The sequence below is a fragment of the Lissotriton vulgaris genome, chromosome 1_1, assembly GCF_964263255.1.
Source record: "Lissotriton vulgaris chromosome 1_1, aLisVul1.2, whole genome shotgun sequence".
In the NCBI taxonomy this organism is placed as follows: Eukaryota; Metazoa; Chordata; class Amphibia; order Caudata; family Salamandridae; genus Lissotriton; species Lissotriton vulgaris.
The window spans coordinates 1,032,469,455-1,032,486,826 of record NC_141685.1 but is presented as its reverse complement, the minus strand read 5'-3'; the positions used below and the strand labels follow the sequence as shown (position 1 = coordinate 1,032,486,826).

Sequence of the window (17,372 nt, the reverse complement as noted above, 5' to 3'; positions counted from 1 at the left end):
ACAGACGACCTTGCCTGCCAGCTGCACAAATAGATGCAGCCCCCCACTGGTGCTTGTGATTATAGTAGTATTCCCTGCCACGTTCTTGGGGCACCGCCAGCATTCTCAGGCAGAAAAAACCAAAACAACAAGGAATAGGCTGTGGGGTGCAAGTGTCAAACTGGAGAGCAAGGATTAGGGAACAGAAGTCAAAAGTCAAAAGAGCTGAACGCGGGGGCAGAGGGTGAACAAAAGGTTACCTCCACCGGTTCTCCTCCAGCATGACTCCAACAGTTCTCTCATGTTGGCCCTTAGAGACTCCTCTGTCCCTCCCTCCAGCCTCTAGTCCTCCCAACACAACTGAGGACCTTCGATAAACAGGCAAGGCTGGGCGGCAGAGTGGGCGATCATGAACCGCTGAGAAGCGGTAGGCGGCAGTGGGGCAGCCGAGCACAGCTGGGGGCAGGCCAGGGAAGAAGTCAGAATCCAGTACCACACTCTGTAAATCCACAGCAGCACCATGGACCACAGCTCCGCAGCCACAGCCTCACCGCTGCTCGTTCACTCGGCTCCTCCTCCTCCTCTGCTTGCACCAGTTTCAGAGCTCCCTAGAGGTGACGGCATGCAGATCCTGGAGTAGTATTATGAAGAGATCAGACAGGCCCTTAGGAACAGTCCTGTATGAAGGCTGCTGAACAAAGCAGAGAATTATGTAATAAGTTCCCAGCTTGATTGAAAGCCAGAGCAGAAAACGACAAATAGCAGAAATGTGGTTGCTTTTATAGTGCCCAAAGAGGACCCTCATCACGTTTTTAATCCCCTGAAGCTTTTTCAACTGTCCCTCATGGAGGCCAAAGTAAATGATATTTCCATATTGAAAGCAGGCTAGCATCCTAGCACCAACCAATGACTCTCGCATTTCTGCTTCTTTGCTTCTCATTCATAAGAAATGGTGAAGCGTTCTTCAAAGCAAGACTTAGAAGCCTTATACTCTCTAAATCTGACATTCGGGGTGAGTTCTTGATCAAACCTAACCCAAGATTTTTTAACTATAGCCATGGAGACAGAGTGATCTTGCTGCAATGGAGATCACTTCCTGTCTGACCAAGTTTAAAGGTGTCAACCTATGACAAAGAGTTCTGTTCTGGTCTTGGTGAGCTATAGAAGCTTCAAGGAGTTGGCAAGAAGACTGACGATATCTGAGAAAGATGGTCAGATTGTCTTGCAGCTGTGTGTCATCAGCAGATGAGAGTGACTCAATGCCAAACATCATTTTGAGGATTGCACCAATCCCTGTGGTAACCCACTGGCCAAATGCATTTCCATAGATCTATGAGGGGAGGGCTAACGCCTAACCATGTCCTCTTAAAAAGAAGGTCAATCTTTCAAAGGCTGAGGTAGCACTCACAAGACAACCAGCAGGATGGGCTGTTGGATTTTATAGAAAGCTGAAGAAAGGTCCAAGGGTAGCTAGCCACGGGTGAGAATGTCAGTTCATCAAGGGGTGCTATTAACACCAGGTATGTGCTATACCTTCTTCAGAAATCTGCTTGTGTTTAGTCCGAGGCCCCAATAGTTTTGAAAGTGCCAGAAATCTATTGAGTAGTTAGAACTTGGAAGTAATGTTATGGGTGTGAGAAGTTGGCCCGATATGCAGTGTTCACTATTCTAGCGACCACTATGCATCGGTCCAAATGACCCTTATGGTGATTGGTTGTAAGTCAACCTTAGACCAGCTATCCTAGTAGCGTGGATACGAGCAGTCTTCGGGCTAAACTCTAGAGGGCGTGTTAAGCCAGCTGTTATACCATCACATACCCCTTGAACACCAAGTGAAAGGACACCACACAAGTGTTATGAAAATAAACAGTGTATTTATTAGAATCACAACAGCCCTGTACTCCTTATGAGGACAGGGTACTAAGCACACAAAGAAACTCTTAGGAAAAAACTTCAAGTGCACAATCAATACAAGTGCCCGAGGGCACGGAAAGTTTAGTGGTCTCGGGCGGACCCGATAAGGCAAGTCGGAAGCGAGGGACTCGGGACCCTTAACCAAGGAGGCTATGCGGGCACCGAAATGCCGAAGTTACCTAGCCCCAAGGGCTGCGGCTGCACAAGTCTTTACAGACGTCGGGAGTCTTCGCTGACGAGCCAGGAGCCGGAAGGAAGGAGTTGCTGGCCGGCGACCAGTGGAAATAGTTCGTAGAGATCCAAGCCTGGATCAGAGATGGATGACACCTGAAAGCAGAGGGGACCAAGTTCGTACTACTAGCCAGTAGTCAGAGGGTACCAGGAGGGCACCGGATGATCGTCACCTCGACTAGGTGGGTGGGCGACGCTAGGCTCTGCAGTCTCACGGACCAGGAGGCGTTGTCGGCGACCCGGATGGAGGTGCGAGCTGTCCCACGAAGGTTGATGCTGTCGGCGTCGCTGGGCCCAGGATTGGGGCAACAAGCCTTGGCAAATTTCAGGGCCACGTGGTGGGCCTAAAATGGCGTCTTGAGTGGACCAGGAGGGTCCGGGGTGCTCCTCTCGCAGAAGGGAGCAAAGGCCAGTCTGGAGCAACCAGACCAGCAGCGTTGGTTGTCGGGTGTCGTCAAGAAGGTCACAAGCCAGCGGCTAGTGACCAGACAACGTGCTGAACAGCAAAGAGCAGAAGGGCCCCACGCAGATCGTGGAGATGCTGGGAGGCTGCACTTCGGTGCTGGAGCTGCTCAGTGTCGGGGCTTCTCGGACCCCAGAGCACTCACCAGAGGATCCCTCAGTGGTCGTGCTGGTTTAAGAAAGCGTGCAGGTTTTGATGATGGCCGGTCCCTCGAGGTCTCGTCGCACCCACGGATCTCAGCTGAGCTGACGATGTGGGTAGAGGTCAGAGGTGCCAGGGAAGCCGGTTCTCGTCGAGCTGGGCAGTCGGATTCCTGAGGAAGGACTTGCAGCAAACCGCAGAGTTCTTAGATGGTGCCTGCGGATGCAGGGTGACTACTCCTTAGCCACAAGGGAGAAATATTGAGAAGAGTCGAGAGTTCCTTTTGTAGAAAGTATTCTTGATTCAAAGATGATCTAATTTGGAAGGGTCCCCGCTCCTGCCTTTATCCTAAAGAAAGGGGTGGGTACATGACTAGGTCCTGCCCTAGGGGTGGGACCAGGAAGGGGGGTAGTTACACCCCTCTCCCCTGCCGGACTTTCCCCAGGTCAGGGGCTGCGCGCCCCTGGAACTGGTTCTAACCGGCAGATGCGTAGTGAGCACCGGGGTGCCACTCCGCAGTCACCTTCTTGTAAAGCCCTGCCTACCCAGGATACACAAAACCCTGTCTGGGATGGTGCGAACACTGCCCCGGACAGGAAACCCTTTGTCCAAGCTCTCCTCGCTGGAAGGACTCCCAGCAGCAGGAGGTCAGACTCGTGTCTGTGGTGGCAGCATCCATTTTGTGGAGCTGAGGCTTCAGTTAACTTTAACCGGGGTTCACAGTTACGTACATGTCGTGTCCCTCTAGAAGGGCGGAATGCTAACCTCGTCGCCAGCATTGGTGAGGGGTCAGCATCCCGATTCGTATGACACCTTACTCGACATGTCTTGATAACGCGACACCGAAGTTACTAATATGGTACGCGTTATCATGGAACAGCCATTGGGTCTTGGTTCCGCAAGCTGCAACCGGGCTCGGCTCGTGCCAGAGCCCAATTCACACGGTTCCATGCACTCTGCCTTCAGGATGGTCAAGGCCTGCCATAGGAGTGACTGATAGGAACTCGGGTGTCCATTTTAGGGTTAGATATAGGGATACTATACCTAAAGCAACGGGCGAGTACGCCACGTTGCCCCAGCTGTCGCGCAGCCAGTTGTGTCAGATTTAGATGGCCATCCAGGGGTGGCATAATACATGCTTCAGCCCCTGGTAGGCCCTGGGTACACCGATGCCCTGAGTTACAGGGTCTGACAAGGTGGCCCAGTTCCAATTGGAAATGTACCTAAGGTACATGGAATCCATTTTAGAGAGAGAGCAGTGGGCCTGGGGTCCTGATTGGCAGGGTCCCAGGCCAACTAAGTCGGAAAACCAGCAAAACACCAGGCAAAAAAGTCGGGGGTAACCAGAGTCAGGTATCTACCTTCCTACACAACCCCCCCCCCCCCCCAAACGAAAGGAGATAAGGCTATCCTTGACCAGGTAAGCCTATATTGCCTGAGTGGCCATATGAGGTGGTACATGCACTGGCATGGTTACCCCCTGTATCATGGTCCACTAAGCAACCCCTCACCCTAAGGGTATCTGAGGGTCTCCACCATAGGGAATCGCTACCTGTGGTGTGCTTTGGCAAAGTAAAAGGCTGGTGTGGGAATGGAGTACTGAAGTGAGACTCCACTTCTGTTGGGCTCAACTTCCTCCAATCACTATCCACCATATGTGCCTTTTTTTCCAGTACTGAGTTGCTATGAGCTCTCAGGGTCAACCTCTGGCTACCTAAAGCTGGAGGCTGAGTCCCTCGGTTTGGCTTACTGGAGGGACAGGTCAGGTCAGGGGTTTTTAGGCCCCATGTTTGGCTGTGCCCAGCAGTGTCCAGCTGTGGGAGTTCCCTAACTAAGTTTAAGGGGGATCCCTCAGGAGTGTGTTTTATTTTCACTTGGCTAGGACTACTATCTTCAGTGATCCTAATCTGCTGATTGGGAAATTCTTTTGGACAGGGGGCCCTTTGGGGTCCACCACTGGCCTCCCTGACCCCTACAGCCCTGGGCTGACCGAGGCAGGGTAGAGAGGGGCAGGTTACCTGCTCCAGACTGGGTCCCACCTGGGAAGGTTCCACTGTCATCAGGGGCTCTGCCAGGCTAGGCCTGACTACCTCTGGGGCAGTTCCTTCACCAGGGGTAGAGTCAGTTCCCTGAGGAGGCTGGCTCTCACCTAGTGTCTGGGAGGGGGAAGACTTTTCTTCCTCCTCAATGCTCTCTGTCTGAGTGGAGTGATCCATAGTTTCAGGCTTCACAACACTGTTATCTGTCTGAGTTTGAGCTGTGGCCATCACAACTCCACCAACCTTTTCAGGAAGGGACTCAGTTTGGGTTTGGGCTGTGACCATCACAGCCTTGCCAACCTGTCCAGGAAAGGCATCTTTCTGGGATAGGGCTGTGACTGGCACAGCCCTCCTGACCTGTTCAGGGAGGACATCTTGGACGGGGGCTGTGGCTATCACTGCCCCACTAACCTTACCATGGAGGTTTACCATTTTAAAATGGGTTTCTTGCTCTACCTCAGCCCAGGCTGAGGTCTCTAAATCATTCCCCAGTAGGCAATCTACAGGTAAGTTTGGTGACACTGCCACTCTCTTGTGACCAGTGACACCTCCCCAGCTGAGATTTACCACTGCTATGGGATGATCTCTCTGCACTCCATCAATGTTAACTACCTGGTATGTGGCACCAGGCATAAGTTGCCTTGAGGGGACTAGGCTCTCAGCCACCATGGTGATGCTAGCCCCTGTGTCTCTGTAGGCCTCAACTTTTGAACCATTGATGAGGGGCTCCTGACTGTACCGGCCCAAAGTGTTGGGACAGGTTGTGAAGTTGGCAAACCCCATGCCAGTCTCACAGACAAGAGTATCTAAGTCAGGGGACCTGGTTAGGCCAGATTCCCCAGGCACTCCCAAAGAAAATGCACCCAGATTCTTGGGGGCACTGCCACCACCTGGGGGATTACTACTAGTAGTAACAGGAGGCTGGGAAGCTTTATTTGGGGGTATGTTCTCCTTATTGTTGTTGGCCTTGGGACAACTGCTGTCAGTTTTGTAATGGCCCACCTGTTTGCAGGTGTGACAATAAGGTTTCTTTTGGGTTTTGGGAGAAGTTGGGGACCCACCCTTTTCAGAGGAATTTTGGGGCCCTGTGGTTTGATCAGAAGATTTATTCCCACCCTTCTCTTGAGGCTTGGTTGATTCCTTCTTTTGGTCACCACCCTGGTTCTTAGGCCTGACCCTGGTTCTGACCCATTTGTCTGCCCTCTTACCCAATTCTTGTGGAGAGGTCAGATCAGAGTCTACCAGGTGTTGGTGTAATAACTGGTTCTGACAATTACTTAAGATTTGCTCTCTCATAATTAGATTATACAATCCTTTAAAATCAGTAACCTTACTTCCCAGTAGCCAGCCTTCAAAAGCCTTAGTGGCACAATCAACAAAGTCAGACCAGTCCTGAGACTGAGTTTTCTGGGTATCCCTGAACAGCAACCTGTACTGCTCAGTGGTTAGGCCGAACCCATCAATCAGTGTGTTCTTCAGGACCTGGTAATCGTTAGCGTCCTCAGCTCTAGTAGTGAGGAGCTTATCTCTACCTTTACCTTCAAAGGAGAGCCACAAGATAGCTGCCCACTGACTTTGGGGAACGCACTGTACAGTGCAGGCCCTCTCCAAAGCAGTAATCCATTTGTGGATATCGTCCCCTTGCTTAAAGGGGGGCACTATCTTACTCAGGTGCCTAGCGTCCAAACTCCTGTTTTCCCGTGGGGGAATGCTGCCACCAGTGGGATTTGTCCCACTCAATTCTTGCTCTCTAGCGAAGGTGAGTCTTTCTTTGGCTAGGGCAAGTTCTTCCCTTTCGATCTGCAGATTGACTTCCCGCTCCTTAGCTTCGTACACTCTCCTCTGAGGGGATGTCATCCCTCTTCGAGCAGAGCCTCGAGAGCCATTGGTTCGAACGGATCTGTTAGAGCCTCTCGACAGAGACCTAACTCGTCCATTCCCAATGTTAAGCTGGCCTGAGAGGGGCACCAGGGGTCTCCTAGTACCATCCTCGTGCCGGCTTAAGTTGTCCCTAGTTAGCTGGCTAACCACTACTGGACCTTTGTCTGCCTCGTCCTCAGATGTCTCTGGTTCCTCATCCTCCTCTTCACCTTCTGCGGAGAGATGGATAAGGTCAGGGTCACCTGCGGTTCCCTCGAGGGGGGGCATATTCCCTTCTGGATGAGAAGGGTCGGTGTTACCCGCCCTCCTAGCATCATAAGTCTCCAAGAGACCAATCAGAAACGGAGTGGTAGGGTTTGCACCCTGTTTTAGCTTCCGAGATGTACAGAGTTGTTGCATCTCTTGGAAGCTAAGTGCAGCATATCTGGAGGTGACCTGTGGAAGGTTGACTGACACAAGGGGAGACTCAGAGTTTCCTTCTTTGTCTGACATGCTGCTTCTAGTGTGGTGTAAGTGATGCACCTACCTACAATATATGTTTACCTACTGATCCCTTGCTAAGAGTTGTAGCCAAGGTGTGCTAAGCCTTGAGGAGCTACAACAGCTGGTTCAGTAGAACTCAGAGTATTCTAAGCTAAGTTATATGTACCTGGAGTACTTATGCGATCTTTCACAAGATATTCTTAGGATACGCGTGGTAAAACAACAGCAAGCTCAAATCCCAACCGCTGCTCACCAATGTGAGAAGTTGGCCCGATATGCAGTGTTCAATATTCTAGCGACCACTATGCATCGGTCCAAACGACCCTTATGGTGATTGGTTGTAAGTCAACCTTAGACCAGCTATCCTAGTAGCGTGGATACGAGCAGTCTTCGGGCTAAACTCTAGAGGGCGTGTTAAGCCAGCTGTTATACCATCACATACCCCTTGAACACCAAGTGAAAGGACACCACACAAGTGTTATGAAAATAAACAGTGTATTTATTAGAATCACAACAGCCCTGTACTCCTTATGAGGACAGGGTACTAAGCACACAACAAAACTCTTAGGAAAATACTTCAAGTGCACAATCAATACAAGTGCCCGAGGGCACGGAAAGTTTAGTGGTCTCGGGCGGACCCGATAAGGCAAGTCGGAAGCGAGGGACTCGGGACCCTTAACCAAGGAGGCTATGCGGGCACCGAAATGCCGAAGTTACCTAGCCCCAAGGGCTGCGGCTGCACAAGTCTTTACAGACGTCGGGAGTCTTCGCTGACGAGCCAGGAGCCGGAAGGAAGGAGTTGCTGGCCGGCGACCAGTGGAAATAGTTCGTAGAGATCCAAGCCTGGATCAGAGATGGATGACACCTGAAAGCAGAGGGGACCAAGTTCGTACTACTAGCCAGTAGTCAGAGGGTACCAGGAGGGCACCGGATGATCGTCACCTCGACTAGGTGGGTGGGCGACGCTAGGCTCTGCAGTCTCACGGACCAGGAGGCGTTGTCGGCGACCCGGATGGAGGTGCGAGCTGTCCCACGAAGGTTGATGCTGTCGGCGTCGCTGGGCCCAGGATTGGGGCAACAAGCCTTGGCAAATTTCAGGGCCACGTGGTGGGCCTAAAATGGCGTCTTGAGTGGACCAGGAGGGTCCGGGGTGCTCCTCTCGCAGAAGGGAGCAAAGGCCAGTCTGGAGCAACCAGACCAGCAGCGTTGGTTGTCGGGTGTCGTCAAGAAGGTCACAAGCCAGCGGCTAGTGACCAGACAACGTGCTGAACAGCAAAGAGCAGAAGGGCCCCACGCAGATCGTGGAGATGCTGGGAGGCTGCACTTCGGTGCTGGAGCTGCTCAGTGTCGGGGCTTCTCGGACCCCAGAGCACTCACCAGAGGATCCCTCAGTGGTCGTGCTGGTTTAAGAAAGCGTGCAGGTTTTGATGATGGCCGGTCCCTCGAGGTCTCGTCGCACCCACGGATCTCAGCTGAGCTGACGATGTGGGTAGAGGTCAGAGGTGCCAGGGAAGCCGGTTCTCGTCGAGCTGGGCAGTCGGATTCCTGAGGAAGGACTTGCAGCAAACCGCAGAGTTCTTAGATGGTGCCTGCGGATGCAGGGTGACTACTCCTTAGCCACAAGGGAGAAATATTGAGAAGAGTCGAGAGTTCCTTTTGTAGAAAGTATTCTTGATTCAAAGATGATCTAATTTGGAAGGGTCCCCGCTCCTGCCTTTATCCTAAAGAAAGGGGTGGGTACATGACTAGGTCCTGCCCTAGGGGTGGGACCAGGAAGGGGGGTAGTTACACCCCTCTCCCCTGCCGGACTTTCCCCAGGTCAGGGGCTGCGCGCCCCTGGAACTGGTTCTAACCGGCAGATGCGTAGTGAGCACCGGGGTGCCACTCCGCAGTCACCTTCTTGTAAAGCCCTGCCTACCCAGGATACACAAAACCCTTTCTGGGATGGTGCGAACACCGCCCCGGACAGGAAACCCTTTGTCCAAGCTCTCCTCGCTGGAAGGACTCCCAGCAGCAGGAGGTCAGACTCGTGTCTGTGGTGGCAGCATCCATTTTGTGGAGCTGAGGCTTCAGTTAACTTTAACCGGGGTTCACAGTTACGTACATGTCGTGTCCCTCTAGAAGGGCGGAATGCTAACCTCGTCGCCAGCATTGGTGAGGGGTCAGCATCCCGATTCGTATGACACCTTACTCGACATGTCTTGATAACGCGACACCGAAGTTACTAATATGGTACGCGTTATCATGGAACAGCCATTGGGTCTTGGTTCCGCAAGCTGCAACCGGGCTCGGCTCGTGCCAGAGCCCAATTCACACGGTTCCATGCACTCTGCCTTCAGGATGGTCAAGGCCTGCCATAGGAGTGACTGATAGGAACTCGGGTGTCCATTTTAGGGTTAGATATAGGGATACTATACCTAAAGCAACGGGCGAGTACGCCACGTTGCCCCAGCTGTCGCGCAGCCAGTTGTGTCAGATTTAGATGGCCATCCAGGGGTGGCATAATACATGCTTCAGCCCCTGGTAGGCCCTGGGTACACCGATGCCCTGAGTTACAGGGTCTGACAAGGTGGCCCAGTTCCAATTGGAAATGTACCTAAGGTACATGGAATCCATTTTAGAGAGAGAGCAGTGGGCCTGGGGTCCTGATTGGCAGGGTCCCAGGCCAACTAAGTCGGAAAACCAGCAAAACACCAGGCAAAAAAGTCGGGGGTAACCAGAGTCAGGTATCTACCTTCCTACAATGGGTCTACAAGGCTTACACAAATGATTTGTTTATGTGATAGCCTATGTAAGGCCGATCTATTGCCTTTTTCATTTCACACCTTCTCTCAATACGTGGGTGATATAGCTTCCTGCACCAACACAGTACCTGTCCTTTAACATAATCCCCAGGAATGTAAGGGTGAGTTTGCAAAGGAGCATGCCAGACTGGCCGCAGTGTGCACCGGACATTTCCCCAGTGGGCCGCCGATGTGGGGGGGGGGGGCTGATTTTGCATCCTGGGGGCCATTTTTCTTACCGGGGGCCCTATAACAAAAGCAGGTGCAGTTTTTTCCATCCCCCTCTTGGCCACCCCTACTCAATTGCGAGGGCCGATTGGCATTCTTAGTACAGAATCAAGGCATGATGATATCATACACAGAGGAATGATGCCTCAGTACATTACATCTGCATGAACCACAGTTCTTCACAAATTCGCCATGACATACATGAGGCTTAAGAAAAGGCAGCTGTACTTTACATGTACAGTAAAACAAACTACATGTAAAGTAATAGGCATTAGGTTACAAATAGGCTATTAATAATAGGCTGTTTTTTGTGGTAAGCTGTAGCTTGCTGAGTAGTTGTACAATATAAGTTAAAAGTGTTATGACTTGTTTATGTGCAAAAAGGCAATATAATGTGCTGTTACTAGTGGTATATTGTGGGAAAGTAATATCAACATTTTGAAAAATTGAACGAAAGAGTGATATAGTAGAATTAATTCATGGAATAGCAATCTTATGTGTTTAGAGGAGTTCTGACAACTTTTGGGTCCAGTGCCACTGCACCTGCTGCACCCTTCAAATCTTGACCCTGTTGTCTGTAAGGTAACTGCACTTGTGACTGCCTGTTTAGTAGTAAAATATACCAATATTGGTTGTGCCTAGAGCTTTTGGTCCTGGTGCTACTGCACCTGCTACACCATTCAAATCATGACCCTAGCGCTCACTAGATAATTGCACGTGTGACTGTCTGTTTAGTTGTAAAATATAGCAATATTAGGTATTTAGAGGAGTTCTGACAAATTTTGGGCTCAGTGCCGCTGCACCATTCAAATTATGACCCTGTTGACTGAAAGGTAACTGAAATTATGACCGCTGGTTTAGTAGTAAAATATAGCAATAGTGGGAGTTTAGTGGGGTGCCTAGAGCTGTTGGTCCTGGTGTTACTGCGCCTGCTGCACTATTGAAATCATTATGATTCAGAAAAGGGGGTGGTGCTGGACAGAGTATCTGAATTAAACAGAACACTCATACCCAGTCAACAGATCAGGGCTTGATCCATCACCGTTTTTTTAGCTCACTGCACCATCCCAGCTCAGAACCTGGCTATATGCAAATTAGTCTGTCCCTGGCCCAGTGCATCATGGGAACAGGGCAGACCAAACTACCAAGCCAATTCTTATACTGGGAAGGAAACAAGCTTCCGGGGACCGGTTTCTGGCATTACAACCGTCTTCGGCCCGGCTTGCTTGAATCCTGATGGTGCAGTGAGCAAGGGACTCACATTTGAGTATACCCTTCCACGCTTATGGTGGACAAAACGATTCAGAAAAGGGGGTGGTGATGGACAGAGTATCTGAATTAAACAGAACACTCATACCCAGTCAACAGATCAGGGCTTGATCCATCACCGTTTTTTAGCTCACGGCACCATCCCAGCTCAGAACCTGGCTATATGCAAATTAGTCTGTCCCTGGCCCAGTGCATCATGGGAACAGGGCAGACCAATCTACCAAGCCAATTCTTATACTGGGAAGGAAAATAGCTTCCGGGGACCGGTTTCTGGCATTACAGCCGTCTTCGCCCCTTTTCTGAATCGTTTTGTCCACCATAAGCGTGGAAGGGTATGCTCAGACATGAGTCCCTTGCTCACTGCACCTTCAGGATTCAAGCAAGCCGGGCCGAAGATGGCTGTAATGCCAGAAACCGGTCCCGGAAGCTTGTTTCCTTTCCAGTAAAAGAATTGGCTTGGTAGTTTGGTCTGCCCTGTTCCCATGATGCACTGGGCCAGGGACAGACTAATTTGCATGTAGCCAGGTTCTGAGCTGGGATGGTGCAGTGAGCTAAAAAACGGTGATGAATCAAGCCCTGATCTGTTGACTGGGTACGAGTGTTCTGCTTAATTCAGATACTCTGTCCATCACCACCCCCTTTTCTGAATCGTTTTGTCCACCATAAGCGTGGAAGGGTATGCTCAGACATGAGTCCCTTGCTCCCTGCACCATCAGGATTCAAGCAAGCCGGGCCGAAGACGGCTGTAATGCCAGAAACCGGTCCCCGGAAGCTTGTTTCCTTTCCAGTAAAAGAATTGGCTTGGTAGTTTGGTCTGCCCTGTTCCCATGATGCACTGGGCCAGGGACAGACTAATTTGCATGTAGCCAGGTTCTGAGCTGGGATGGTGCAGTGAGCTAAAAAACGGTGATGGATCAAGCCCTGATCTGTTGACTGGGTACGAGTGTTCTGCTTAATTCAGATACTCTGTCCATCACCACCCCCTTTTCTGAACCATTGAAATCATGACACTGTTATCTGCTAGATAATTGCACTTGGGACTTTCTTGTTTAGTGGTAAAATGTAGCAATATTCTGAGTTTATTGGGGGTCCCTAGGGCTTTTGGCCCCAGTGCCACTGCACCTGCTGCACCATTCAAATGAAGTCCCTTTTAACTGCAAGGTAACTGCAATTGTGACTGCCTATTTTGTAGCCAAATATAGCAATATTATGCGTTTAGAGAAGCTCTGACAACTTTTGAGCCCGGTGCTACTACACCTAATGCACCATTCAAATCATGACCTGTTGTCTGCAAGGTACCCGCACTTGTCGTTGCCTGTTTAGGAATAAAATATAGCAATATTAGGTGTTTAGTGGGGTGCCTGGAGTTTTTGGTCCCAATGCTGCCGCACCTGCTGTACCATTCAAATCATGCCCGTAGTGCCTGCAAGATAACTGCACTTGTGACTGCCTGTGTAGTAGTAGTACAATATAGCAACATTTGGTATTTAGTGGAGTTATGACCATAGAGCTGCTGGCCCCGGTGCCACTATACCTGCTGCACCATTCAAATCAAGCCCCTTTTAACTGCAAGAATATATGTATAGCAACAGTAGGTGTTTAGAGGAGTTCTGACAACTTTTGGCCCAGTGCCACTGCACCTGACTGCACCATAGCATAGCTCTTGTCTATTAACCTAATTGTTAACGTGCAATGTTGATTACAACATTCAGAATTTGATCATAATGAACACATAGAGTAAGCTGAAAAAATCAATCTGAAAATGCCTACAAAGTGCAAAGAATGGCACTGAGGCATCGATAGGAAATACTACAAAAGTTATAATAACAAATAAGCATTTCAGCGTACTGTTAGTTGCTGTTTACCTTTTCCATGGGAAGAGATCTTATCGTTCACAGTGAACGGGGTTTGAACAGTGTGAACAGATTTAGTACAAGTATCGTAAATGTGTGTTGCCAGGGGAAGTTTAACACAACAAAAGTTCCACACTAAGGCGAATGAATACAGTAATATAGCAATGGGAACTTTTGAGATATATTAAATACAAAAGATTTCACAAGCTGTGCAGGCGAAACCTAAAAATGAAAGTGTATCGTCTAAAAATAATTGGGGCAAGGTGTAGGTAGTGGTAGCATGGAGAAGTGAGGAGAGGGCTTCCCTTCTGCTTCCAGTGACGAGGGTGGAAGAGTGACTCCCTGCAGCGGCAGAGCTTGAGCACCTAATGGCGAGTGGAGAGGAGTGGTAAAAGGGAGCGCTCCCACTGGCAAGGTAGAGGAAGTGCTTGAGGTCTCTTTGTGCGGGTTACACACAAGACCATAAAGATGTTTCCTTCCTCAGATGACACAGAGGCACCAGCTGCAAAATTCTGTTTTGTCAGGATTGCTGAAAAGCAACTTCACTGTTCCTGGCTGCCATTCGGTCACATCAGCCTCAAATGGAAGTGTGTATGTTCAGGCCATGGACAGAGATTAAACCCGCTGCTCCTCCATTGTATCATTTTGTGAACGCTTTAACAGACAAATATTTTTCATCTGTAAGTAGTTGTGATTTTTTTTTTCAAAATCCAACCTCTTTTATTATCTCCCCACTCGATACCTGTCTGAGTGCCCTGCTTTGTTCTGTGTGATTGCATGCCATCAAAGTGTGGGACCTGAGCGTGGCATCTCTCTTTGTTTTCTCTGCAGTACTTTATCGATTGTTCACCATGGGTGGCAGACTTCAGCCTGTCAACAGAACGGTCATTGTTGAATTTGAGGTAAGATGTCCACCCATCTGAGAGTTATATTCAAATTTTTAAACTTTTCACATGTTGACACATTTCTGTTCTACCTGTCACAGCAGTTCATGTAGAACTAGGACACTGACACGAGTTCCACTGTATAGAAATGGCTTCCACATCTCCAGTTGAAGAACAGATAACATGAGATGCAGGGGCATGAAGAACGGAGCCGAACAATGACACAGTACACAGTTGTTCAAGGGCTTTCCTCTTACAATACAATTGATGGGGGTTGCGTTCAGCAAAGCTCTCTTCATGTTTATTCATTCATCATTTATTCAATGAACTGTAGAATGATCAATGCTCTGTCAAGATGTTTTCCACAGGTTTCTTTTAAATTTGATGGCTTTCATGACGTACCATACAACCCACACTTGTCGCTCATTTGGCCTCTAATGCCCTAGCAAATTTCTCAAGGCTTAATTAGTCATGTACGGATCTTCCCCACACATGATGGCGTCTATTCATGTTTACTTCTGTCGGATTCACTGGAGAGGGAGTAGATTTTGCACTATGAGAATTTCTTATGAGGTTACTCCTAACATAGAGGACAGAGTCTAAGCATGGGCGGAAAATCCGTTTTGCTCGCGGATTTTGCGGATTTATGGTAAATTCGCAATACGCGAGATTCGCGAATCTCCCGCAAAATCCGCAAATCCGCGAGCAGCGGATTTCATGGCTTGCTCGCACTGTTCGCGTGAGTTCGCGGCTTCCCAGTACAACTTTGCGCCCCGCGAATAAGCGCAAAATTGCAGAAATACGATCTTAGCAAAACTGAAACTACTTACCAGGTTCAAAAATTCAGGCTCATCATTAGTAGCCATTTCCTGTAGTGCTTCCTGAGGGGCCCCTCCAGAGTTCAGTTGCCAGTTGCAACTATTATGTGACCCTGCTCTGAACCTCAGAATAGTTACACATATGCCACAAAGGTCCTGAATTACAGCTAAGGGAGACAAGCAGGAGCCAGGCTGGAGGTTCAAATCCATTAATCAGCCCCTAATTCATTATTGTCAGTTGGGGCAGGGCAGGTGTTGTAACTAATTTTGCAACAATGAAAGCCCTTAGCAAGTGCAAAAGATCACTAATCAGGAAGCACTAAGGAAGCAGGTGCCAGCTAAAAAAATATTCTGTGACACATTAATCAGCCCCAAATTAATTCAGGTCACTTGAGGCAGGGAAGGTGTGCTTGCGTTGCCACAATAATGTACACTGACTGGACAACCAGAGGGTGCTGTGATGAAACAGAGGGTGGCATGGATGGGCCAGAGGGTGGCATGAGTAGTCAGAGAGTGGCAGTGGTGACAGAGAGTGGCAGTGATGAAGAAGAGGCTGGACACGTAGAAACAACAAGTTCGCGAAACTTGCGACCCGACAGGTAAGTTCGCGTTTTGCGAAATTGTACAAAACCCTCGCGAACTGGCAGAAACCCGCGCGAACACAAAAAAAAAAATCCACAAATTCGCGAGAATTCGCGGATTTTGCGGATTGCGAGTTCGCAAATCCGCAAAATTCGCGAACGCGAAATTCGCAAAATTCGCCCATGCTTAGGACAGACTCACCTAATAGAAGATTAATTTGCTCAGGAAACATCTTCTAAGAACTTACAGTACCTGCTTATGAGGCCCCTAGGGTTGTATGGAAATTTACATTGTTTGCTTGAAGGGGCTCAGGGTGTTTTCTAGGACCAATAGGCGTGTGCACAGAGGGCTGACTGGACTAAAGAGGTTCCGACAGCTACAGTTTTCTTGTCCTAGCTCTCTGAAGACAACTTATTGGAATTCATTTTTCTTCACATGTTTGCTGATGTTATCCATTACATGACCTCTTCATATTCCTCTACTTTTCTGAAAATTCATCCATACAGCCTGTAGGGCTGTAGGGTCTAGGTGAGACCTTATGTTATAGGCATGGGTATGAGTTAAAGGAGATTCTCTGTGCTTGATGATGATCTGAGGTGTTCTGACCAGCTTCCGTTCCACCACTTAATACTTCATTAAGACATGGCAGGTTCATCCTCTGGTGTCTTAAAGATGACGGCTGCAGTCTCATAAAATGTTCACTCTTTGCAACAGGTCCTAGTACACTGCCTCAAGTAAATACCAGCTGCTGCTGTGGCTGATGCTGTGTCAACATACATGTGTTTGAAATAAAGCACTCAAGACCTGATTGGAAAGTGTGATTGAAGTACTTTTTGGAGCTGAATCTCAGGAAATTTGGCTAAAGACTTCCTTGGGATTTGTACTGTGTTATAAAAGGATTTCCATAATTGCCATAATTGGATTACAGAAATAATGATTAGGTGTGCTCGGGTGTAGTTTATTTAATATTGGGTCAGGATCCTTTAGATCCATAGACTGATTGACACCCCAGTGGGTGGGTGTAAAACACCTTCTAAGAGCACCTCTCACTAAGTGATATGTAATAAAACAATTTCTCTATGGACTTAGAGAGTCAGTAGATGTGCGGATCAAATTGAGCAAACCCACTCCCTATGTTTATCAAGTACATACCAGCCTCTCCATACTCTTGTACAGAATGCAAGACGTACTCACCGCTGGCTCTATTTATTTTAATTTTCAGTGTCTCAGAAGCAGCTCACATTTCTTCCTCCATGCTCTTTTATATTGTGTCAGATGTGCTTACTTCTAACTTTTCCACTGATAATGATTTACATGCATTTCCATATCCTTGTCACATGCCTCAGATGCACTTTCAACTGTCTCCGTATCCCTGTTCATTGCATTCTAGAAACTAACATCTCGTTCCACATGTTAGTCAAATACCTTTGCTGTACCTACATCTGGCTTCGTACATTTGCCCTGTGTCTTCAATCTACCCTGGATTGATATCCTTATCCAATGCTTGAGGTGTACTCCTATCTAGCGTCATATCGCTATCCGGTACTTCCGATGACACATATTTATGCGGGGTCCATATTTAAACACAAATAGAATCAACGTAAAAGCATAATTTAATGCATTTATTATCATACAGAATTATTAATAAATATTATCACTTGCTTATTAACACAGCAATCTAATTCATTGTTCAAAAGTAAGCTCATCCTATTAACACATTGCACCATCCCCTGCTTACAATAATCTCTTGATGCCTTTAATGACTTATTCAGCATGAATTCACTAACATAACATTCCCCATAGTACTGCAACATCTAAATTGCC

At 48.6% G+C, this 17,372-nt stretch overlaps 1 protein-coding gene across 3 annotated transcripts in view; it reads left to right on the top strand.

The window, feature by feature from the left end:
• Positions 1 to 17,372, top strand: part of LOC147748463 (A.superbus venom factor 1-like) — a 1,277,467-nt gene that overhangs the window by 160,769 nt on the left and 1,099,326 nt on the right. For all 3 annotated transcript variants that reach the window (XM_086962056.1, XM_086962049.1, XM_086962065.1), the window contains one exon: positions 14,096 to 14,166. In XM_086962056.1, the coding sequence (XP_086818182.1) occupies positions 14,096 to 14,166 (71 nt within the window). The remainder of the gene's footprint in view (positions 1 to 14,095; positions 14,167 to 17,372) is intronic.